Raw genomic sequence first — 26,189 nt, forward strand, 5'->3', positions numbered from 1 at the left:
ACTAGAGAAAGCCCTTGCACAGAAACGAAGACCCAACACAGCCAAAATAAATAAATAAATAAATAAACAGACATAAACTCAACATAATATTTGTGTAGTAGAAGGACAATGCAAACGATTAGGGTGAATTGTGTGTTTTTAAAAAAAAAAAAAAATACCTAGGGAGACAAAAGACCTGTATGCAGAAAAATCTGTATAGAGACACAAAAGACCCCGAATAGCCAAAGCAATCTTGAGGTTAGAAAACGGAGCTGGAGGAATTGGACTCCCTGACTTCAGACTATACTACAAAGCTACCGTAATTAAGACTATGGCACTGGCACAAAAACAGAAATAGAGATCAATGGAACAGGATAGAAAGCCCAGAGATAAACCCACACACCTATGGTCAGCTAATCTATGACAAAGGAGGCAAGGATATACAATGGAGAAAAGACAGTCTCTTCAATAAGTGGTGCTGGGAAAACTGGACAGCTACCTGTAAAAGAATGAAGTTAGAACACTCCCTAACACCATACACAAAAATAAACTCAAAATGGATTAGAGACCTAAATGTAAGACCAGGCACTATAAAACTCTTAGAGGAAAACACAGGAAGAACACTCTTTGACATAAATCACAGCAAAATCTTTTTTGATCCACCTCCTAGAGTAATGGAAATAAAAGCAAAAATAAATAAATGCAACCTAATGAAACTTAAAAGCTTTTGCAAAGCAAAGGAAACTACAAAGAAGACGAAAAGACAACCCTTAGAATGAGAGAAAATATTTGCAAACGAATCAATGGACAAAGGATTAATCTCCAAAATATATAAGCAGCTCATGCAGCTCAACATTTAAAAAAAAAAAACCCAATCCAAAAATGGGCAGAAGACCTAAATAGACATTTCTCCAAAGAAGACATACAGATGGCCAAGAAGCACATGAAAAGCTGCTCAACATCACTAATTATTAGAGAAATGCAAATCAAAACTACAATGAGGTATCACCTCACACCAGTTAGAATGGGCATCATCAGAAAATCTACAAACAACAAATGCTGGAGAGGGCGTGGAGAAAAGGGAACCCTCTTGCACTGTTGGTGGGAATGTAAATTGATACAGCCACTATGGAGAAAAGTATGGAGGTTCCTTAAAGAAGTAAAAATAGAATTACCATATGACCCAGCAATTCCACTACTGGGCATATACCCAGAGAAAACCATAATTCAAAAAGACACATGCACCCCAATGTTCATTGCAGCACTATTTACAATAGCCAGGTCATGGAAGCAACCTAAATGCCCATCGACAGACGAATGGATAAAGAAGATGTGGTACATATATACAATGGAATATTACTCAGCCATAAAAAGGAGTGGAATTGAGTCATTTGTAGAGTCATGGATGGATCTAGAGACTGTCATGCAGAGTGAAGTAAGTCAGAAAGAGAAAAACAAATATCGTATATTAATGCATATATGTGGAACCTAGAAAAATGGTACAGATGAACCGGTTTGCGGGGCAGAAATTGACACACAGATGTAGAGAACAAGTGTATGGACACCAAGGGGGGAAAGCAGCGGGGGTTGGGGGTGGTGGTGGGATGAACTGGGAGACTGGGATTGACATGTATACACTAATATGGATAAAATAGATAACTAATAAGAACCTGCTGTATAAAAAAATAAAATTAAAAAAAAATAATCACCAGTCACCTTGCAATCTATTGTTAAGGGGTTGGGATCTATCTATCTATCTATCTATCTTCTAACCTTTCTTTCTATTTATACATACATACTGTTTTCCTGTGTGTAATTTTTGTCATACAATATTTAAACAATACTGGGTTCGTACTGTAGTGCTATTTTGTAACCCGATTTTTCATTTATTTATATACTTTGAAAATGTTTTCCCGTTTCGTAAAATATTGTAGCTTGAGAACCTTTGTTTCATTGGACGCATACAGCCCCCTAAAGCAGAGCTGCCCGGGCTGGAGCGGGGTCAGGAGCTTGGAGCCTCTCCCCTATTACCAGCTGCAGCCCCCTCAAAGAGCGGCCTGCAGAATCCGGAGGCGCTACCTGTAACATCATTCTAACCCCTGTGTAGAAAGCTCACCATTTGCACCATAATTTATGTACCCACTCTCCTATTTTGACCATTTCCATTGTTTTCATTTTTTCACTGTTTAGAATAATTGTTGAAAGCATCTCTGGTATCTCTGCACATGCTGTGATCAGCATGAATCCAGTTCATAATATTTTCACTTCCCTTCCTTCGCTATTGTTTGAGTCAGTCAGGAAATGCGGAGAAACTGCCAGCAGCCCAAGGCACCCTGGTAGTCCTGTCAGTCCTTGCTCGGGTCAGATTCGGAAGCTCATTTTCTTGAGAGATTGCAGACTTTTTCAAGAGGTTGTATTGCGCCAGAAGTTTTATAGTGGATATCATGGAGTGTACAAAAAAGTTTAGAGTGTTGATAGGAATTATGAATTGACCCTTCTAACTCTTCAGCATTACTGCAGAATTGTTTGTTATCGTTTTATTACTTGGTTGGGGGGAGGACCAGGGCTGTCCTTCAGCTCATGGGGCAGTTGAAGCCTCTACTGTAGCTGTTACGCCCGCTTGGTCTGGATTTTTTTCTGCTGTGTTCGGTTGTATCTCAGGAGCTCATTTTAAACTATAGGAGGATTGTAACTAGAAGCTATTTTAGAGACCTCATGGCTCTCTCATTTTGTCAGCGGCAGGAGCGAGAAGTGATGGACCTGAACTTACACAGCCAGCTGGAGGCAGGTCAGGTCCAGAGCACCCTTTCTTCCCCAGCTGTCAGACAGCCTCGCAGCTGCTTGAAGGAGGGTGTCCTTGGTCTGTCACCCAACCATATCCCATCCCTCTCCTAAGTCCAGCCCCCCACCTCCCCACCCTTCCATTCTGATGCTGAGCACACCAGGAAGACCAGAACTGGTTCAGATGCTGTAACACTTCTGAGTCTCAGAACAGCTTGCCTGCTTTGAAGGGGAACTCATTTCTTCATCCATTTACTCAATCAACAAGCATTTTACTCAGTGAATATCGTGTCTATACCGCACTAGGGGGTTGATATAACACAGTGGTGGACAAAACAGTCACAGCCCCTGCCCTCGAGAAGCTTTGCTCGCGACAGCGGAGAAACAAGTGACTCTGAAATGCAGACTCTTGAAAGCGAGCCTGTTCTGCCTGGTTGAGAGTAATGGGAGATTAGGGAGAAGTGATCAATCTAGAGCTAGAACGGTCAAGACCTCACTGAGGAAGTGGCATGGAGACTGGAAGGAGCTTTGCCAGTAGCCAGAGGACGAGTGGTCCAGACGGAGAGCACAGCACGTGCCAGCAAGAGAGAACTTGATGGGTTGAGAAGCCGAGGAGGCCTGGCGTGGTTGAAGGGTAGTGGGAATGGGTGGAGGGGCTTAAGACAGGTTGTGCTGGGGTTAGACCTATACTGGGAGGTTGGATTTGAATCCAGTTCGATGGGAAGTGGTTGATGTGTTTTAAGCAGGAAAGTGATATGATCTGGTAAATCACTTTAAAACATCAGTCTAACAGCATGACACAGCACATGAGACTGGTCTTTGGAGTTAGTAAAAACCTTAATTAGTAACCTGACCATCTGCCTTACTTACTGTTTGACCTTGGGCAAGTTGCTTAACCTCTCTGAGCCTGTTTCCTCAATTGGGTGAGACTAAGACCCATCTTACAGAGTTGTTTCAAGCAATAACTTTAGATAACATGTTAAACACAGTACTGTCTGTCATTTTAATAACTATTCAGACTGCCTAGGTTAGAACATGGTGTAATGGGATGCATTATCGTACAGTTTATAGAATGAGGCAGGGAAACAACTACGAAATTTCCAGTGGAGAGAGTGGTGCGATGTGAAGGACCTTTGGGAGTCTCCCCCCTCCACCTCCCCAGCCTCAAAAAACCTATTTCAGTATCTGAAATGCTATCATTATGTTTTTTCCACCACTACTGCTGAGCCTTTCAAGTGTAAAGAATTCTAAGAAAATAAACCGAGTCACACTTTATTAAGAGTCTGTTGTTGTACATGCATTGCAGGCCGTATCTGTATGTCACACAGCCCCTTGGCAGCATATGGAGTGGCCTTGAATGACTTGCCCAAGCACACCCTAGCTGAGTGCATGTCACCTGCTTGACCATGTGAGCACGGGGCACTCGGGCATCTGTGAAGGGTACACTTACAAAGCCCTTAACAGTGGATGAGGTGGTGTCATTAACTCTCATCCCTCCACTTCTGAGCAGTATTCTTTGTTTCCCCTTAATGCATATGCAACCAAATAAAATAAAGCTTAGCTTAATAGGTCAGTAATAGCTTATAATAACTGTTCATTCATATGTATAGTATATTGTAGTTTTCAAAGCATTCCGACATCTGTAAGAAGATGTTGCTGTAAGCAGTTCTTTGCCTTTAGTGTCAGACCTCGTTTGTGCTTTGACGCCTCCACTTAATAGTGTGTTTGAACACACCTTGCAGGGTTACCAGGAGCAGCCAATGAAGCAGGCAACCCTGTGTGTCTGCAGTGAAGTGGGAGCTTCGTTGGTGTACCCTCACATCGGCGTGGGCTAGTTGAGGAAGGTGCCAGGACACCCATTTTTAAATCAGGAAGCCAAGTCAGCAAGTCAGACGGTTCTCCCAGAGTCACAGGCCAGGAGTGATGTGTGGCCTCATGCCTCTCGGCTCCCACCAAAAACTCTTTTCTCCAGATCTTAATGCCCTGGAAAACGGCCTGATGACAAGGCACCACTGTAAAATAGCCTCAAGGTGGTGAGTAACTCTCTAGGGCATGAAGGAGTTAACACGCCAGACAGAATACCTCATTTATACCAGGGAATCTCAACAGAACTGCTGGAAACTGGCTCATGACTTTAATTGGATTTTCCAAAGTGTTGAGCAAGTCAGCCGATTGGCATTTGCCTTACTTTCGGAGGAACTGTTTCCCTCTGCAGAGGGGAAGGAGAGAGGGGGGGAGCCAGTGGGCAGTGGAGAGAGGCGATCAGAACTAGTGCAGGGTGACAGAGCAAGCAGGTTACGTCCTCGTTAATGGATACAGTCGCCTGTGCACGTAGGTGTTAGGGGCGGGCGCGTATGGGGGTGCCGTTTGCAGAGCTGTGCTGCTCTCTCCTGCTCTCACACAGGGAAGGACAGCGGCGGTGCTGGCGGTGCTGAGTCACTGCCCCCCGAGGCCCACACCGGCCAGCCAGAAGCTGCCCTGCAGCGTGGCGACCCGCAACTGCTTCTTGGCTCCTGTGTTGGAATCGGGTCAATTAGTGAACAAGGCAGATGAGCTGCCTCCCCTTAAGGAACATACCTTCTAGAAAAGAAAGACAGGTGACAAATCAGTAAACAGGTAACGAGACCATTTCATTTTGTAGCAAAGCTATATAGGGGTGAAGAAAAAATAAGGGCATAGATGTGTGCGTGTTTATATACACAGGAAAATTGTTCCTGAAGTCATTTCCAATGGCTGGAATTACAGGGCCTGTTTGTATAATGTCTGGTAGTGTTTAAGCAGTTGTAAGGAATAAATGGTTATTTTTATCAAAACCAATATTAATTACAGTTTATTTGCTTAAACAAGTCATTTTCGCATCGTTACGCAGAATGGTAGACCTCAGCCACCTCCTGTCTGGTTTATCCCAGATTTTTTGGTGGGCTTGATGTATATGCTCCTAGGGGAAATTCCCCCCCCCCCTTTTCTAATATTTATTTGGCTGCGTCGGGTCTTAGTTGCGGCATGCGGGATCTAGGTCTAGTGACCAGGGATCGAACCCGGGTCCCCTGCATTGGGAGCGTGGAGTCTTAGCCACTGGACCACCAGGGAAGTCCCAGGGAAATTTCCCTTTTGTGAGGAAGGAAACGAGCAGCAGTTTGTTTGGAAAGCAGTGTCTTTACCCAACTATACATCATTCCTGAAATGATCTTTAATGTGTTGTGTGCTTAATAAAATGCAAAAGATATACTTTTTAAAACATGCCCTCTAACCTTGTGTCATCTTGAATCACATAAAGAACTTACGTTAATTTAACTTTATTGATAAAGGAAATGGATTGAGAGTAAATGAGAGTGGAGTAATCAATAGGACTGCAGTAAAGTAAATGGGAAATAATTATATAATAGAATTGAAAGGCTCCTTTTAAAAATCTGAGGATTCTGAAGGTGATACGGGAAGTCTGTCCACTAATATTATTATTGTGTTATGTTGTTACGTTGGCTGCATTGCCCACAGGATGCTTTTGTTACACATCCGTTTGCAATGAACAGTTTGCTCAGGTCATGAAGAGGATTCCTGAAAGAGCCGGAAAATTTAAAACAAACAAACAGGAAAATGACAGAATCCTACACCTGTGAAGCCTTGTGACCCATCCCTGTCACAGAGCAACACCTTAAAATACCTGAGAGAGTAGGTGTTCTTCTTAGTTGGGATGGCCAAGGAAGGACATTTAGTTTTGCCCAAATATGTCCTAAAAGTTTCCTCCTCTTGAGATTGCTCTGTTCTCTCTGACTTCTTTCAGTATCTTTATAATAACAGACAGTTACTATTCACTTAACACAATCTCCTTTGCCAATTTTTATAAATTAACCTACCTTTTCACCGGGAAATAAGTTAGGAGGACTCTGTAAGTTTAAATTTTTTTTCCTGTGGCCTTTTCATAGGATCATCACTGGGAAGATTCTGAGTTCATAATACACGGTTATTTTGCCTTCTTGGTTTCTTATCAGCCCCCAAGAGTATGCGTGTGGATAACCACAGAGAAATTCTTAATTCTTGGGGTTTTCCATCAATGCGACTGCAGTCCACACGCCTGCCCAGTGCCTGACCGTGATGACTGGGCCAAAAGGTGATGCCGTGTGTTCGTTGTGTGGTCAGTACATGGTTTTTGAGGGACTTTTCCTTCCCGATAACCCCCACATTGAGTACAGACCACAGACTTTCACGATTCTTTTATTGTTACTTTGTAACACAGCCTTCAGGCCAAGGTGGCAATGACGTTTATGTATTTTTTGTTTTTTCCTGCTTCATTTCCTGAAGGATGAGAGACATTGGGGAAAGCCTTGATTTAGGACTAATAGTTTAAAATGATTTATGATCACTCTCTCTTCATGTTTTGTTTTAGAATTTTTACTTTTCTTGAATACATAATGTAGTACACGTTACCCCCCCCGAAATGCAGAAGGTACACAGTACAAGGCTCCTCTCCCACCCTGTGTCCTTGCCCTACCCCGTGTCCATCCCTGGCAGGGACCAGTGTCAGCAGTTTAGTCTGTATCCTCTCAGAAATAATTTAAGCATGGACATATTTTTTTCCTCTTTTTATACAAATCCTTGTACACCATGAATACTGTATTTCACTTTGCTTTTATCACAAAACAGTTTATCTTGGAGATATTTCCAAAGTTAGACATAAAAAGCTTTCTCATTTTTATGGCAATTGTGTAGAACTTCCATAATTTATTAACTGGTCCCCTATTGATAAGCACTAAACTTAGCATCAGTATAAACATTCCTGTAGAGAAGACCCTTATACACATGTGACTTTGTATTTCCTTCATTCTACAAATATTGATTGAGTACCTACTCTGTGCTATGCAGTGTTCTAAATTCTGGAAACATAGCAGTGAACTTACAGACCCCAGTCTCAAAGAGCTTGCATTCAAATTGGGAGCACAGCAAACAAATAAGGAAACAGATACATATATAAAGGGTTAAGGGCGATAAGTGTTGAGATGAAAATGCAAGATCTCCACGAACAGAGGAAAGGTAGGTTCTGGCTTGATGAGCGGAGATCCCTGCCTCACTTACCACCATCCACGCAAGCGCCCGAGACCCACAGGGTAGCAGGATACAGGGGGCTTGTGACCCAGGAATGAGATTGTTGAGGACTCAGAGCAAAATGTTATTATTCCCTCTATCTGTCTAGGGCAGGGAATGAGTCCTGTTAGTCTTTGTTTTTCCCATCTCATACCCAAAGCCAGTGTTTTTCAACCTTTTCTTTTATTATTACTACCTGCAAACTCCCACCCCAAGGAGCTTTTACAAAGATAGTCTTTTCCTAATAACTTTCTCCGTGAAATTTTAATACCACAGATATTCTCTATATCAGTTTACATACTGTGACCCTTTGGAAAGCCACAAACCCTTGTCATTAATCATATTTATTATTATTAATTAAATATTATAGGTATTATATAATTATATTATCAATAATTATCTTGTAATTATAAATTATGTATTATATATTACTGTTATTAATTAAATATAATGTTTGATTATTATTGATAATTAAATATTAATGTTACTGATACTATTTTCGCCCCACACCCTAAGAACCAGTGCCCTTGACCTCCCGGAACGTAGGCTGTGCATCACGGCCCTCTCACTGTTGGCCGGCCTGCCAGCCCGGCTGTTTCTTTGCATGGGTGGTGGTGAGATTGCAAAGATGGAATGTCTTGGTAGGAATCTCTTTGTCTTTGAAATAAAAAAGAAAGAGATGGTTGTTTCTGACCCGAGCCCTCTGGTGGTGTGAATTGGAAAACCGCCCTCGTGTGTCACATTGGTGGTCAGGGAGGGCAAGACGTGGAGTGACTTGGAGCTGCAGGAAGCCTCGGATGAGAACCACGGGACAGGGCTAGGGAGGAGTTCAGGGCTGGAGGGAAGGTCTCCCCGCCCTGCCCCTCTGCTCCCACATTGCCTTATTCGTATTTAACATCCCGTAGGATTTTTAAGGTAATAAACACTTCCCAGGTGTCAGAGAGCACACCAGCACTTTCCCCGTGCATTAACTCGTTGCATCTTCACAGCTGCCACCCATGACAGGTTCTAGTAGCCTCGCTTTAGAGCTGTGGTTAAGAGCGTCAGGCACAGAGCCTGTAAGTGTCAGCGTTGCGTCTTCTCACACCACCTTCTCCCTCTGCCTAACGTCATCATGCGGTAGCGGTGGTTGCATACTGACTGCGTCTGCCCCAGGGCACCAGCTCTCTATAGGCAGGCCGTGTTGTATACATCATTGCACCCCCGTCCCAGGCCCTGGCGTAGCGGGTGTCACAGAATAGGTACTTCGTAAATGAGCGATGGAAGGGTGGTTGGATGGGTGGACGGCCTGATAAATGAATATGCTCACACACGAGTAAAATTCCCTCTTGAATGGGGGGACCCGCCAGCCTCTCCATCTGTAACCGGTGCTGCGGGTCCCTGCGGTCTCGGTTCCACGCTGCTGAAACTGGTTTCGCCAAGATGCCAGGGCTCCCCCTGAAGACGGACTGTATAGCGCTTCTCAGCCCTTGTTTTCCTGACTCTTTCCACACTGGCCCGTCCCTCCCTTGGTTTCCCTGCCACCCTGCTCCCCAGCTGGGTACATTCCTTCCCCCTCTCTCTGTAGACTGCTCTTCGCACCACCCTAAAATCAAGGAGACCCAGGCCACCGCCCCGGAACAGTGAAAAAAACCCCTACTCCAGCTGTAGATTGCACTTCCTAAATAGCTTTCTCCTTAACGGAACTTGGCACCGAGGATACAGCTGTGAGCAGGACCGTCGAGGTCTCTGCCCTCGCTTCATCGAGCTTGTGTGTGCGTGGGGTGACCGTGCTCAGTCAGCATCGGCTGGTTTTGCTGTTCCACGTGCACCTTCTTTTTCTAACCGTCTCCCATCTTTGTTTGCTTTTCAGCTCCAGGGCCTGAGCCACAATGTGATCTTCACCTTGGATTCCTTGTTGAAAGGAGACCTAAAGGGAGTCAAAGGAGTGAGTGTTGAGAAATTTGATTTTCAGTTTAGCTTGAAAGGGTTGCCTTCTTTCTCTTCTGAGATCCCAGTGGTACTCATGTCTGAAAGGCACTCTGAACGTTTTCAGCATAAAAAATGCTGTTGGAAAATGATCATTAGAAAAAAACACACCACTTCACATAGTGCTGTTGCCCGAGAGACAAGATGAGACACTCAGGAAGACCGGGGTGGCAGGGGGCGTCTTCGCTTAGTCTGGGCTCCCCCCTGGAGGACCCGTGGACCCACCTCTCGGAACCACTGGGTCCTGCCTCATCGTCGTGACCGGGAACTCACACCGTCCCACTCTCTTAGCTTCTCGGGTGTAATAAGTTGTGTGATGTGCCTGAAAGTGTCCTGTGTGAAGTTTCGAGTGTCCTATAAAGGAGAGCATTTCTGCTAAGATGTTACTGGAAGATTATACACCTCTAAGCAAAAGTACCTTAAACCTCAATTTTATTTTCTCTTTTTTAAGGATCTCAAGAAGCCATTTGACAAAGCTTGGAAAGATTATGAGACAAAGTTGTAAGTGTTTTTTTGTTTGGTTGCTTGGTTTATTGGTTGTGAGTATTCTAAGAAAAAGAATAACTACAAGAAGGACAGAGCCCTGAACTAATAGCTTTGGGACAAAGCACTGTTGAGTCCATCCTCGTACGGGCTGAGAGGCTGGGTGTGCTGACCTGATCAGAATTGCTGACACGTCCCGTGCTCGGTGTCTGCAGCAACATGTACTTTCACTGCCGGGTATTTGGGCATCCGTGGCTGATACTAACTGTCGAGTTGTAGGTCTGTCACTGTTGCAGCTTTTCTTTCATTACAGTTAGCACATATCTGTAGACCATTTACACATTTCACGATAGCACGGCAACTGGGCAATACAAATAACACCCAGTGTTTGTGACATCTGTCTGCCCACCAGGGCCTGTGCAAAGTGCTTTACATGCATGACCTCCTCACAGCAACCCTCTCAGTGTGCACCTCACATTGTCTGTGTATGGCTTAGGAAACTGAAGCTTAGAAAGGCTGAGGGGCCTGCAGAAGGTCCTAAAGCTAATAAATGTCGGGCTGGTGTCCCCTCCGGTCTGTGTAACCCCAGAGCCAGAGCCGTGTGGCGTGACGGCAGTCAGAGGCCTGCATGCTGGGGTTATCGTGCGGGGTGAGGGGGAGGCCGCACGTGAGGTCTTGTCGTGGGCCTGGCTCATCCTCGTGCAGTACCGGTCCTACCACATCCCTTTGTGTTTATTGCTCTGAGGCATTTGTAACCAGGCTGTGGAGTGGGGTGGGAGGAGAAGTGTATTTAAAAACATTTAATAAAAGTCTTAGCTATAAACTTGGATAAGTACAAACATGAGAGAATAAAAGCATTTCCGTAGGCAGCAATAACAGCAGAGTGAAAACACAAGCCAAAGAAAAACAAATTCAGGACTAAGTTATGCCCGCCCATCATGTTTCTTCTCAAGAGTCTGTAGCTTCCTGCTTTCTTCCCACCCACACCAGTGGAGAGAGAGCTGAGGTTTATTCTCCTTCTGGTAAAATCCCTGCCTTCACACCCATTTAACCTCCAAAGTGGTGTGATGAAAAGAGTTGCTTAGGTATGGCACGAGGGTATTACAGTGAATCCCAGCCAGGTTTGTAGGTTTTCCGTTGGGTTGATGGCTTGATTTTCCACTGTGTTTGTATGTAGACAAGGATATTGGCTTTCTTTGGGGTTTGATATCCTACCCCACAACTTAAAAGAAGGCTTGAAGGCTAAATCAGTCTTTGCTCTCACAACTAGAAATTATAGGCTCTTTCTGAAATTAGAAGTCTGCTTTCAAATTAAATGGATTTTCAGAAAAAGGGCTGTGATCTCTGGTGTTAATACCAAAGTATCATCTGTCATAGCCAAGCATTAGCCTCGGGTACCATAGGTTTAATGTGATCCCTCCCTCTTATTTCCCTGGTTGCCTTCCAACTGAAGAACATTTTCACAGCATTCCAAATTATAGATTAGGATTTCTTCTAAATCCTTATTTTGTACAATCCAGTGCCAGGTGGTTGAATGATTAAAACGTTACTGGGGTATGAAAACAGCCTAAGTTTAGAGAAATATTGGAAATGACTTTTGACGATAATTTACATGCATGCCTACAAAGACCCGTTATATACTTTGTCTTGAATTAACTCTTAAATCTCAGTCTATTGATAATCAAGATATGCCTCAGGCCTCCAACCTTCCGATTCTTTTTCATCGTAAGGTGCCTTACTCTAGAAAAAGTAAACTGTCAAAAGTACTTGATGCCAACCAAAATATAAGAGAATTTATATGAATCCATTCATGAGTGAGATCAGAGTTAAAATGTAGGACGTCTCCTTGGTGGAGATCCATGCAATGTGTTGGTTCTCTTGGAACTTATTCTCACTTTTGATCGATGCTATCCATTTAAGAGTTCCTGCCTCCCAACTCTGGTAATTAAGAAATAATCAAGTGGCTCCCATTAAAGGAAAGACATGAGTGTGGTGTTTTTGTTTTTAATGATGGCACCTGCTTTCATCACAGTACAAAAATTGAGAAGGAGAAAAGGGAGCACGCCAAACAGCACGGGATGATCCGCACGGAGATCACCGGAGCTGAGATCGCGGAAGAAATGGAGAAGGAGAGGCGCCTCTTTCAGCTCCAAATGTGCGAAGTAAGAGCAGACTTTTCAGCCCTTTGCCTAGAATTTGATTAACTGTCATCCTTCCTGCTAGTCAGCAGTCTTTATGCTTAAATGCAGGCTGTGTTTGATGATTAGAGGAGGGGACTGTTTCTCAAGGACTCTAATCTCCACTTTTCTCCAAGCCTTTTGGGATCCGCCGTTTCACTGTTGTCTCATATTTTGAGCCTGGGTCCTATGGGGCTCTTTAAGCCAAAACAGGATTCTTTGGTGAGAACTTTACTATTGCTTGTGAGTGAGTGTGGAAAAACAATTTTGGTGAGGGGGTAACACTGGTGAATATTAAGTTTTACTGGTACAGATGTACAGCATGTTGTTGTTTTTTTTAACCATGTGTCCAAGTTTGAATGAAAACTTGAAGTAGTGATTAAAGTCTGAGCTCATGAAAAAAAAAAAATGCAACAAAAAGCATGTTGCCTTAGACTTAGAGCAGTGGTTCTCAAACGGGGTTCCCATTGGCATTCCTTGACCTAGAGACCAACCCATTCTGATGCTGAGTTGCAGTTTTCAGAAGATATTAAAGGGGATAGAATTTTCTCAGTTTCAAGTTTTTCTTCCCTAATTTTTTTTTCTTTATTTCACCACCCACCCCCCCCGCCCCACATTATTAGCCTTTGGCTCCTTGAACTTGTCTGTTCATGAACACTTCCACGCAGTAAAACAAGTGAACAAGAAACAAACAATATCAACAGAAAATCTTGGCCAGTTGTGAAAATCAGAGCCAGTAGTGTTTAGTACATAAACTAATAATGCATTATTTTTTTTTTTCTTTCACTTTTTAGTAGCAAAAGTACTTTCCAATTCACCTCTTTGGCCTGGAAGTTTCAGTATCTTACAAGCATATCCCTTAAAGAGAATGCCATTTGTCTTTCAATCCGTCTTTCAGGTTTTGACCACGTGAACTATGAGTTTGAGATCCACTGCACACTGGGGGGAGATAATCAATTATTCCAGAATGTTTTGCTGTGCTTGATTTCCGCTTGTCTAGTAAACTAATCTTAAGCATCTATAAAACGCTAACACGCTGATCAGTTTGCTTGGTACACTTGTGACTGTGTCAAATCAGCATTCCCTAAATTAAGCTCACACTGTCTGGCGGCAGCTGAGCCTCAGTAACTCACACTGATTCACGACCGGTAATCTGATCAACGCACAATTTTGTTTTATTTCCGCAGTATCTCATTAAAGTTAATGAAATCAAGACCAAAAAGGGTGTGGATCTGCTGCAGAATCTGATAAAGTATTATCACGCACAGTGCAAGTAAGTGGACTATTGCAGTCATGATTATTAGCCCAAGTAAGGTCCCCTTCACTTCGTTGGTTTTCTTAATTCTTTCCTTTCTGGTCTTCATTTGGTCCCTGCTGTATATAGTTGTATAATGACCTTCCACGGCCAAATGATAAGAAATGGTTTTGTCTTCCATCTTCAGCATTTTCTATAAATCATTAACTCAAATTAGTGTAACTGGCTCCTCTAAATGCTGTCTTACAAATGCTAACTTTGGCCTTGACAGCCTGTGGAGCTGTTGTCACAAATGCACTTGACTGTCACTAGAGGCCTTTCTAGGAACTCCCTCCCCCGCTTACTTGGCATTTTACCTATTGGTCATTTGTACCACATATTCCTACTTGGGATTGTTTTTGTTTTGTTTTTTTCATCATCCAAATTAAGTGAAATTAAATACTTTGGACATTAGCAATACTTGGTATTTATACTTGGTTTCCTGTGGAGTTGCTGGTATATTTTGAGAGACATCCATTGTTCTACACCAGCACCATTTTTGCTTATGTTGCAGGGCTACCTTTTTATTATGTTTGACATTCTGTGGTACCACATTTGCTTATTTTACTTCTTGCTCACTTACTGGGTTAACTTTCATTGGTTTTATTGTAGAATTTTTGTCTGAAAATGTGCCGGTTACCATTCAAGTCTGTATTGAATCAGTGGAAGTTACAGAGAATAGAGTGCAAGGACTTTCCAAAGTGGTCCAGACAGCTCTCATAGTTATTTATAAGTAGAATACTGTAAAGGTCATTAGGACTAGGTAAAATGCTTACTCTCCAAAAAGTTAAAATTTATAATTTCCTTTGGTCATCTCTCTTATTCTTTTTGATAATGTTGTATCTAGGAGGATCTTCATGGTGAATGGAAACATTCAAGGGGGCTAGCATTAATGTGATGGGAAAAGCACCAGGCTTGAGTCAGGCAGATAGACGAGTTCAAATCCTGGCTCTGTAGCTGGGTAACCGTGTGACCTTTGTCAGGTGCGTCTCTAAATCTCAGTATCCTCATCTGTCAGGTGGGGTTAAGGTTCATAGTAGACCCACCTTGGGTTTTGTGAAGATGTGAGAATTAAGTGAGATAATGCATAGGGACTGCCTCAGCCAGTGCCTGCTGCATTGTGCCTGTTTGCTGCTGGGATGGTTCTAAGTGGCACTAAAAATCATTCATTCACATATTTTATTACACAGGATTGTTTCTCTTCAGAAAGATCAAACTTTTAATGATCAACTTGTTATTTACATAAATTTGATTTTACTTTTTTCCTCTTTCCAAAGTAAATTCCGCCTTGTATAAAACTTTCAGATATGTATAAAAGTAATTATAGTGAAGTAGAAATAGTTTCACATTTATAATTTTGCCTGTAGAAGCCTCATACTGAAGACCTGGACTAACCTTTGCCTTTGTAGTATAACAGGATGCTTATGAAACTTTGAAATGTGTGGTGGTGGTCCCTGATTTTAGTTTAGGGTGGAATTTTTCATCTTTCATCAGTTTCAGTTTTCCTAGAAACAGATCATTCTTTGAAACTTTTACAGAAATAAGTGAATCTCTTTGTCTTCTCAATTACTACAACACTTGAGCAGCAAGTCTGATTTCACCTGATTTTAGAAATCTCTTTTGATTTCAAAATCTCTAAGTCATAGAGGAGGATTTAACCTACACAAACATGAGTTTTCCAAAAAATAAGATGTTTTGTAAACTAGAGATATATTAGCCTTTGTTGGTAAAGGTGAAAAGAAGAGCATCCTCCCTTGATTCTTGGCTTTTTCCCTTTCCACAAATATTTATTACTCTCTTAACAGAGGCCAGGTACTTTTCTAGGTTCTGGGGTTCAGAGGTGAAACAAGGCTTCTGCCCATTGGAGTTAACTGTCTAGTACAGGAAGTAAGTCAGGTCCATCAATAATCATAATGGGGCTGGAAAGTGATAACACGGGGCATCAAGAGAAGGAGAGACTTCTGGCCACGGAGACTACAGAGGGCTCCTTAAAGGAGGTTGTGGCACTTGGAATTGGACTTGGAGGATGGCTGGCATTTGGGCACTGGAATCTGGTAGAAGCGTCTACCCTAGGGCAGAGAAAGATCAGCAGAAGGAAACCCTACACGCTGAGAACTTCCTTGCAGGGAGAGAGACTCAAAGACATCCAGTAGTAGAACTGGGTTATAATGTAATTCAACCCCAGCTGCCCCAGGTGGAGCCACAAGGATGCCATCACAGCGAGAAACCAGTGTACCTTTCTTTTAAGGACTGCTCTTATTCTTTCCTACTTCAGTCAGTCTCTGTAAACTCTTTATAGATGTGTAGTGGACCTGTAAAGCATCCTCTACTTAGATTTAAAAAGAGAAATTTCATATTCTGAGAACTTATTCCAGTTCCCAAAATGATTTTCAATACATAGTAGTCAGGTGGAGCTCAAGAATGAATTTGCTCCAGTAATCTCTCGTGTACTCGTAGTACCTCAGCGGGGATACAGCTGCTACAGCGGAAAAATAAAGGGCGCAGAAAAGAAGAGCTTTTGTCACCCGTTTCAGCTCACCCACACCAGTTACTCCTCACTTTCAAACATGAACATTGTCAGTAACATGCTGCTTTCAGAACAAACACATTATTCTACTGCTCACCCACTCCTTTACCACTTGGTGTGAGTATCATTATGGTCTGCAGACTTGAGAGCACTTGCAAACATTACTTTACCATCCTTCATCTTACAGATAATAACAGCTAGCATTTATCAGGAGCAACCAGGAAATTGTATCTCAGAAAAGATCAGTAACCTGCCCAAAGTCACAGTTATTCATTTAAAAGATGCTCAATAAATATGTGTCAAAACAGACAAAACACAAGAAACCAAGGAAAAAAAGAAAATGGACTTCGAAGGTAAAAACTTCTGTGAGTGAAAGGACACTGTTAAGCAAGTGAGAAGACAACCCACAGAAGGGGAGAAAATATTTGCAAATCATTTATCTGATAAGGGTGTACTGTCCAGAATATGTAAAGAACTCTTACAGCTCAACAACAAAGAGATAAACAACTCAATTTAAAAACGGACAAAGAATTCAAATAGCCATTTCTCCCCAAAGGATATACAAATGGCCAGAAAGCCCACGATTAAACGCTCCGCATCATTAGTCGTTAGGGAAGTGCAAATCAAAACCACAGTGTAATGCCACATCACACCCACTAGGAAGACCGTAATTAAAAACAGCAGTGGCGGAGTGGCGAGGCCAGTGGCACGATGGAGTGAGCCAGGGAGTGCTTACTCCTGAGATGGGCTACAGGGCAGCACGTTCCAGAGGTGGACGTCCACGTCAGATGTAGGAGGACAGCCTCACTGAGCCCCCGGGAGAGTCAGCTGTACCCGAGGGGATCTCAGCAGTGGCAGCCAGTACGTGCTGTGTTTCCAGGCAGAACTGAGACAGGCGCTCTTAGCTGAGACACCAAGAGGGGCTTGCAGGGTTACTGGAACACCCAGGGAGCTGTTCCAAGAGAAGAAAAGAAAAAACAGCCGACAATGTAATGAAGCTGTTACCATGAAAAAACAAAACGGTAACATAACAGAAAATAAGTCTTGATGGAAAAGTGGAGAAATTGGAACTCTCAGTACATTGCTGTAGAAATGTAAATGGGGGGGCGTCTACTTTGGAAAACAGTCTGTCAGTTCCTCAGAAAGTTTAAATGTAGAGTTATGTGTCCTAGCAGTTCCACTCCTAGGTGTATACCCAAGATAATTGAAAACAAGTGTTTAATAAAAATGTGTTTGTGAATGCTTATAGCAGCAGCATCTACAATAGCCAAAATGTGGAAACACCCAAATATCCATCAACTGATGAATGGAGAAACAAAATATTGTGTAGCCATAAAAGGGAATGAAGCGGAAACCACAAACAAGACGAAAAGACAACCCTCAGAATGGGAGAAAATATTTGCAAATGAAGCAAGTGACAAAGGTTTAATCTCCAGAATATACAAGCAGTTCATGCAGCTCAATATCAAAAAACAACCCAATCCAAAAATGGGCAGAAGACCTAAATAGACTTTTCTCCAAAGTAGACATACAGATTGCCAACAAACACATGAAAAGACGCTCAAAATCACTAATCATTAGAGAAATGCAGATCAAAACCACAATGAAGTTATCACCTCACACGGGTCAGAATGGCCATCATCAAAAAATCTACAAACAGTAAATGCTGGAGAGGGTGTGGAGAAAAGGGAACCCTCCTGCATTGTTGGTGGGAATGTAAATTGATATAGCCACTATGGTGAACAGTATGGAGGTTGCTTAAAAAACTAAAACTAGAACTACCATATGACCCAGCAATCCCACTACTGGGCATATACCCTGAGAAAACTGTACTTGAAAATGATACGTACACCCCAATGTTCATTGCAGCACTATTTACAATAGCTGGGACATGGAAGCAACCTAAATGTCTATCGACAGATGAAGGGATAAAGAAGATGTGGCACATATATACAGTGGAATATTACTCAGCCATAAAAAGGAACAAAACTGAGTTACTTATAATGAGGTGGATGGACCTAGAGTCTGTCATAGAGAGTGAAGTAAGTCAGAAAGAGAAAAATAAATACCGTGTGCTAATGCGCATACATGAAATCTAAAAAAACGGTACTGATGAACCTAGTGGCAGGGCAGGAATAAAGACGCAGACGCAGAGAATGGACTTGAGGACACAGCAGGGGAAGGGTAATAAGCTGGGACAGAGTGAGAGAGTGGCATGGACACATGTACACTACCAAACGAAAAATGGATGGCTAGTGGGAAGCAGCCGCATAGCACAGGGAGATCAGCTCGGTGCTTTGTGACCACCTAGAGGGGTGGGATAGGGAGGGTGGGAGGGAGGCTCAAGAGGGAGGGGATATGGGGATATATGTATACATATAGCTGATTCACTTTGTTGTACAGCGGAAACTAACACGACATTGTAAAGCAATTATACTCCAATAAGGATATTAAAAAAAAAAAAGGGAGTGAATCATTGATACACACTACAACGTGGATGAGCATTTAAAACATTATTCTAAACAACAGGGATTTATCGTATAACACAGGGAACTATATTCAATGTGTTGTAATAACCCATAATGGAAAAGAATCTGAAAAAGATTTTATATGTATATGTATAACTGAATCACTTTGCTGTACATGTGAAAGTAACACAATGTTGTAAATCAACTATACTTCAGTTTTTTAAAAAAAAGTTTTTCTAAGTGAAAGGAGCCAGAGCAGAAGATTACATGTGGTATGATTTCATTTAAGTGAATGTCCAGAAAAGGCAAGTCCTTTGAGACTGAAAGCAGATTGTTGTTTGCTGGCAGATAGAAGAAGAGCGAAATTAGGAGTCCCTGCTAACGGGCACAATATATCTTTTTGGTCTGGTGGAAATGTCCTGGAATTAGATAGTGGTTGCACAACACAGTGCATAGACTAAAAACTACTGAACTGCACACTTGAAACTGGTGAATTTTATGTTACATGAATTTTGTCTTTTTTTTTTTTTAATGAAAAAAACAACAGAACAAAACAAAGATTCTTAGATTCTTAATTAGTACTTACACTACCCTTGTGTGTTCAAGTTTCTTAAATACCACAGGACATACACAGAATGGATCTGGGAGAAAATGTCTCTGTTACCTAGACAGCTGGAAGTCAGTGCCTGACTTAGTCCAAGCCTGAAGCGTGGAAATCAGGTTTTCATAAGGGGTTGATGGTTGAATTGTTAAGAGGTTACTTTTTAAAATTTTGCTTTATAGTTTGATTTGTTTTATGAAACCATACTCTCTGCTGTTCCAGGGCATCCTAACTTCTTTTTTTTAATTTTTATTTATTTATTTATTTATTTATTTTTGGCTGTGTTGTGTCTTCGTTGCTGCGCACGGGCTTTCTCTAGTTGCGGTGAGTGGGGGCTACACTTTGTTGCGGTGTGCGGCCTTCTCATTGCGGTGGCTTCTCTTGTGGAGCACCAGCTCTAGGCACGCGGGCTTCAGTAGTTGCGGCTCATGGGCTCAGTAGTTGTGGCTCACGGGCTCTAGAGCGCAGGCTCAGTAGTTGTGGTGCATGGGCTTAGTTGCTCTGTGGCATGTGGGATCTTCCTGGACCAGGGCTCGAACTCGTGTCCCGTGCATTGGCAGGCGGATTCTTAACCACTGCGCCACCGGGAAGCCCCCTAACTTCTTTTGAAAATAATATAATGCTCTTTGAATCTTTCAGCTTTTGGCCAAGTAATACCTCTTCCTAAGCCAAGCAGAACATGTGATAAAGGGGTATCAGGGAGACTTTCTGATCTCGCTTTCTTTTAAATTAATAGCAGGACGAATATAGTGTTTTCCTTCCCCGTCATTGCTTAGAGTGACTTAAGAAGGAAGTGAAGGACGTAGCAACTCTCTCAGGATGGAGAAGGTTCTTGTTTGTTCTAAGGAGGGTGTGTCCTGCCGGATGGTGGGTGACAGTGTCAGACACTCCTGAGCTTGCTTTCTGCAGCTGGGATGTGTGTTCCAGCTCGTCAGTGTAAATGTGAGGGTCACTCCGCCCATCCGTTGGCAGCTTATCTTTTTCTGGCACCCAATGTCATTAAAATATGGTCATATTTCTTTCAAGCTGCTTCTTTAAAAAGTGAACCAGTCCTGCTGTGTCCCTAAGGTGAGAGAAACGATGAAGCCCATTTCACTGGCCAGTGGCCGGCATGTATTGAGCTGCTTCTCTGTGCCTGGCATTTTAAAAACATCCAGTGCTCGCAAGAACTCTCCAAGGTCCATGCGATTCTCTCCATTTCCTGTATAAGGACACTGCGGTGCAGGGCTCCAGAGATTATGCATTTATTCAGTGGGAGAGCCAGGATTTGGACCCAGATCAGTCTTGTTTTTTAATTACCTTTGCTCCAGAGATCGGAAAACTTATACTCAAATCCCAGCTCTGCACTCAGTGACTAGATGACCCTAGACAACCCACTTGACCTCTTTGGGCCTGTTTTCCTTATCTGTCTTACAGGTTAATAATAACAATTATCTCTTTTTGTTAGATTATCATGAGACCTTTAAAAAAAGGGGTATTCCATGAATTAGGTAGGCATCATGTTGAGTGACTGGCACAGAGTAAATACTCAATTACATGCTAGCTGTCATTATTATTACTGCATCATCGCCTGCTTTCCAAATTATTTCAGTAATTTACGGAGAAATTGGCCAAGGGACAAGTGGGATGTCATGAGGTAATTTCCCCTTCCATCGGCAAAGCATCCACGTTCAGGTTGAGTCATAAGTCATCAGAGCTGACACCTGTGCTTCCCTTTTCAATGAACAGAACACTTTTATTTGTGGTAGCTCATCTGATGCCCCTGGAAGCTAGAAAATGTCCACATTTGGAGATAAGCATGCCTGTGGTCAGACAAGGTCAACGACCTGCCCGAGGTTATACAGACAGTCAGGTTTAGAGCCAAAATACGGTGTGCTTTTGACTCCTAAGCCCACGCACTTCCACTGAACCAGAACCAGCTCAAAGAGAGGGAGGAAGGGAACAGAGAAGCGGGCGCCCTCAGTGGAAGGTTGTGGCTTTGAGTCCCGGCCGGCCGGTAGTGGGAGAATCAAGCATGGGTGGGGGCCAGGGGCTCCCCAGAGGGACGGTGCGGTTGGCAGCCTGTTGGCCTTTGTGGTGTCACTAAGGACTGGCGGGTGTGTTGTTGCCCTACAGTCCCCCAGCCCTGCTCCTGCTTCCCACCCAACGCTAGACGTTGGCCCTAAAATAACCATCTGAGCGGGGCTCCACTCAGCCTTGTCCTCCCAGGCTAAGTGTTGATTTTTAAATTTTGTCCTGCCTGAGTAACATATGATCTTTTTTTAGAAAATATTTAGAAAATGGATTAATGAAAAAGAGTGGGGGAGAAAAAACCATAATCTCACTCAGAAGATTACTGGATTTACATATATGATTTGTTTTGTTTACAAAAATGGACCATACCATAGATTAAAATAATTCCTCATTGCACTGAGTTTTTTTGTAATGTTTGGAAGAATTTAACTATAGGCAAATCAACTTTTTGGGTCTTTCTTCAGCCTTTTAATTGTTAGGAATTTGCCCCCCTTCCAGTTTGCTTGCACTGCTGTAGAGAACTTCGCATTTTTATCAACACCATCTCAAACTAAAACAGTGCCCTCTTTCTCCATCAAATGTATGTTTTAAATTTTTTATTTATTTATTTATTTTATTATTTATTTTTGGCTGTGTTGGGTCTTCGTTTCTGTGCGAGGGCTTTCTCTAGTTGCGGCGAGCGGGGGCCACTGTTCATCGCGGTGCGCGGGCCTCTCACTGTCGCGGCCTCTCTTGTTGCGGAGCGCAGGCTCAGTAGTTGTGGCTCATGGGCCTAGTTGCTCCGTGGCATGTGGGATCTTCCCAGACCAGGGCTCGAACCCGTGTCCCCTGCATTGGCAGGCAGATTCTCAACCACTGAGCCACCAGGGAAGCCCTCAAATGTATGTTTTGTAACATGCCTTGCATGCTGTTCAGATCTGTTTGCTTATTCTTGATGTCGAGCAGCACTGTCCAATAGGACTTCCTGAAATGACGGAAATGTTGATATTCTTTGTTGTGTCACATGGTACCCACCAGCCACACTTGGCTACTGAGCACGTGAAATGTGGCTGGTGAGACTTCATGAACTGAATTTTAAATTTACTTAATTTTAACTAAATTAGCTGCATGTGGCTAGTGGCAAGCACTGTATTGGAAAACACAGATCTAGAGCATTCTCGTTTAAACTCACCTTTTTTTTTTTTTTAACGTGATGATTAAATTCCCTTCATGCTGAAAGTGAAAATGAAACACCTTTATAAAAATACCTTCGAAGAATCTGTATCCCTCTGAGAAAGAAGTAACTCCTTCCATGGTAAACCTCTGCGGCTCCAGGGAAGAAAAGCAGCATTTACTGAGCACATCCTAACTGCCCAGCACCTTGCTGAGTCATTTTGTGTGTCTTATCTGTATTATTCATCCCATTTAATACCAGTAACACGGGCAGAAGTTTAGTGACTTGCCAGCGTCCCGTAGCTGGTAAGTCCCAGAGCACAGCCTAGGCCATCATCATCTCATCCCAATGCCCTTGTTTTTCCTGTTGTAAGAAGTCCTGACAGCACCATCAAGTGTTCTACTTTCAAGCCCTTTCTCCAGAAATTAAGTGCAGTATCAGAGATTAAAATTAGTTTTGCTGTGGTTAACGTTTTAGCCATGCTTCTGTGTCCTTGGCAGACACTCCTTCCTGGATGTAGAAGATGCTGGTTCAGGTTAATGCTTTTGGATGATCTGCTTTGTGCAGAACATTGTCAGCTGCTCTAGGGTTGCCACTTAGGCCTGGGCATGAGCAAATACTCAAAGATGCCATCCCCTTGACTGGAAAGGCTGGGGAAAGCCACCTGGGGACGTAGCAGCTGAGCTGAGCCAGGATAGAATGAGAGAGTTTGGTAGGCACGTAATAGTGGGGAAGGGCATTTCAGGCAAAGGGAACAGCATATGCGAAGGCTGGGGGAGCAACTGGAAATAATGGAGCATGGCGGGAGGCCAGAGTTTTTAAGGGGAAAATGGTAGGAGATAAAAACCAGAAAGATATTCAGGGTCCAGAACATAGAAGTTATTCAGTTCTGTACCAAGAAGTTCAACTTTCATCCCTAAAGGCAGTGATGAAAACCTGAATGTTAGTAGATGAGAATTTACATGTAGCTCGGTTACATGAAACCCTTATTTCAGTAAGGGTTCTCTGCTAAAGATGTGAACCTTAAAAAACTTTGGGGGGCTTCCCAGGTGGCGCAGTGGATGAGAGTCCGCCTGCCAATGCAGGGGACACGGGTTCGTTCCCTGGTCCAGGAAGATCCCACATGCGCAGAGCGACTAAGCCCGTGCGCCACAACTACTGAACCTGCGCTCTAGAGCCCGCGAGCCACAATTACTGAAGCCCGTGTGCCTAGAGCCCGTGCTCCACAACAAGAGAAGCCACCGCAATGAGAAGCCTGCGCACCGCAACGAAGAGTAGCCCCCGTTCGCCACAACTAGAGAAAGCCCACGCGCAGCAACAAAGATGCAGCACAGCCAAAAATAAGTAAATTTAAAAAAAAAAAAAAAAATTAAAAAAACTTCGGAACTTGTAGAATTTCACTAATCACTTTGAAGGCCAGTTCTGACCAGGATGTATTGTTACCACTGAGTGTACATATTAAGCTGGAAAGATATACATGGATCTCACAACGTGCCCTCAGAACTCTTAGTCGTGCTTCATTCTTACCTCTAAGCAAGCATCTGCTGCTCTGTGCTGGGCCCGTTATGATGTGGGGATGAGAGACCGTCCTCATCCTCAAGGACCTCCTCCTTTCCTGGGGAGAGAGCAGCGCAGGTAGCGTGCATTAAGAAATAATCTGCCGCGGAGATTAAAGAAGCTTCCAGCAGGGTGGAGGGCATTCTGAACACGGACACAAACGGGGCTTCTGAGTGGAAGCGCTCAGACAGGAAATCGCGTCGCTTGGTAGTGAGAGCCGGGGTGTCGGCACCTGGACCTGACCCCAGTTCTGCCACTTACTAGTTGCGTCAGCAGCTTGGGCAGGTTCCACCCTCGCTCTGGGCATCAGCTCCTCCTTCGGGATGGAGGAGAGACTTGAGGTGCTTACCCGCTCATTCGGGTTGCTGTGAGGGTGTAGGTGAAATCAGGCGTCAGGTGATGGTCGCTCAGCAGATGTCAGTGCTTGTTGCCAGTTCAGGGTGAGATGAGACCCCCTTCTTAACGTGTGTGGTAGGAGAGCGCTTTCCGAATCCGTCATCTGTACCACTGATTCAGCATCCTGTGTTTCAAGTGTGTAGGGACCCAGGGATCTTTTGGAAACTGGAAGAACCCTTGCTGACTGTCCTCCGGCCTTTATTTCTCTCAGTGTCCAGTCGGACTTCATGATATTCCACTGGCAAACGTGTCTCTCTGTCTCTTTCAAATTCACATATGGCACAACCAGGAAGAATTGTTCTGTGTATGACTCAGTGGGTTGAGGATGCAGCTGTTATCTGCAGTGTCCGTGTGACACCTGCTAGCACATGTCAAATTGTGCCTGTAGTTTGTTTATTGGTACCTCTCTATAAAATACTGAAATTAGTTTTATAAGTGTTTCATATAGATACCTGGGTAGAGAGTAAATACGTATCTATGAAAATTTTCAGATTTTTCAGGTAATTATGGTTCATTTCTCTTTTCACACTGCTGATAAATCTCTGATGTTTTCCATTGTAGTTTCTTTCAAGATGGCTTGAAGACAGCTGATAAATTGAAACAGTACATTGAAAAACTGGCTGCTGATTTATATAATGTAAGTTCTTTACAAAATACCTGCACTTTAACTTGCTTTTATAGATAAACATCAGTAAATCTGAAATCTGTATTAGAAGAGCATTAAAGAAAAAAGAAGACAAGGTGAAGTGATGTGTCAGCATAAATCTAGGGCCAGTAAATGTTTTTTTGTGGTTTGTTTTGTTTTGTTTTGTTTTTCTGGTTTAACTCAGAGACATCATCACTTGTCAGATATTCCAGAGTAGTTTCTGGGACATAGGTGGAGCAGGGCAGGGAGTAGATGGATAGCCATTGGTTCTGAATGGCTCTCCGTGCTGGGTTCAATAGCATCACATGTGAGTGCCCTTTGGTCAGCAGTTGCAGAAGGAAATTTTTATCCTGGAAGGAAAAAAATTAAGTGACTGTCTCTGAGTAAGCAGGTTTATGAATTTATGAATTTTTTTTTTTTTTGCTTGCTTGTTTGTTTTATATTTCCTCTCCTTTTTTCCCCTACTATCTAGGTTTTGCTTTTAGAATAGGAAAATCAAGAGGAAAACTTTTTTGAGAAAAAAACTAATTGCATATGTAGAAATCTCAAGTTTGTTCTTCATGAACCGCTTGGCAGTGAATAATATTAAAAGTATGTATTTTAGGAGTGTAACTATTGATACACGTGTTCAAATAAGGTTTTACAGTTACACATGATACCTTATATTCTAATAGAACTTTTCTGATTTTTCTTTGAAAAGTTAACATGGTTCAGGTTGCAGTTAAGTTCCAAGTGATTAAGAAAAGCAGCACCAATCCCTTCCCTTCATGTAAACTTTGTAAACTTTCATGCATGCATTAGCTCTTGGGATTCTGGTCATTCTTAGGATTGTCTTCTAGCCCATTCAGTCACATCGTGATATTGATATTTCCCACTGCCACCCTTTGAAATACCAGAAGCAAATAACTCAATGTTATTTCTTAACCTTTGTTTAAAATAGTCCTTCAGAGCTAATTGTCTAGCCTAGATGTATTATTTAATAAGAAAGCATGTTGCATTATTCACTAATTTCAAAACTCACTGGTACTTTAAGAAGATGAGAAAATTGTGCCTCTCATATCAAAAAT

General features: G+C 42.8%; 1 protein-coding gene and 1 long non-coding RNA gene across 9 annotated transcripts in view; one reads left to right on the plus strand and one right to left on the minus strand.

The window, feature by feature from the left end:
• The window catches only part of LOC309614580, a 29,041-nt gene extending 19,360 nt beyond the window's left edge, over positions 1-9,681 (minus strand). Inside the window, exon 1 of the long non-coding RNA XR_014236296.1 lies at positions 159-9,681. This is a non-coding gene — a long non-coding RNA (uncharacterized lncRNA). The remainder of the gene's footprint in view (positions 1-158) is intronic.
• Positions 1-26,189, plus strand: part of ASAP1 (ArfGAP with SH3 domain, ankyrin repeat and PH domain 1) — a 357,862-nt gene that overhangs the window by 252,747 nt on the left and 78,926 nt on the right. For all 8 annotated transcript variants that reach the window (XM_082363047.1, XM_082363048.1, XM_082363046.1 and 5 more), the window contains 5 exons: positions 9,692-9,766; positions 10,259-10,308; positions 12,323-12,452; positions 13,655-13,740; positions 25,038-25,113. In XM_082363047.1, the coding sequence (XP_082219173.1) occupies positions 9,692-9,766; positions 10,259-10,308; positions 12,323-12,452; positions 13,655-13,740; positions 25,038-25,113 (417 nt within the window). The remainder of the gene's footprint in view (positions 1-9,691; positions 9,767-10,258; positions 10,309-12,322; positions 12,453-13,654; positions 13,741-25,037; positions 25,114-26,189) is intronic.

This window comes from Balaenoptera borealis (assembly GCF_965194805.1).
Source record: "Balaenoptera borealis genome assembly, chromosome: 17".
Classification (NCBI taxonomy): Eukaryota; Metazoa; Chordata; class Mammalia; order Artiodactyla; family Balaenopteridae; genus Balaenoptera; species Balaenoptera borealis.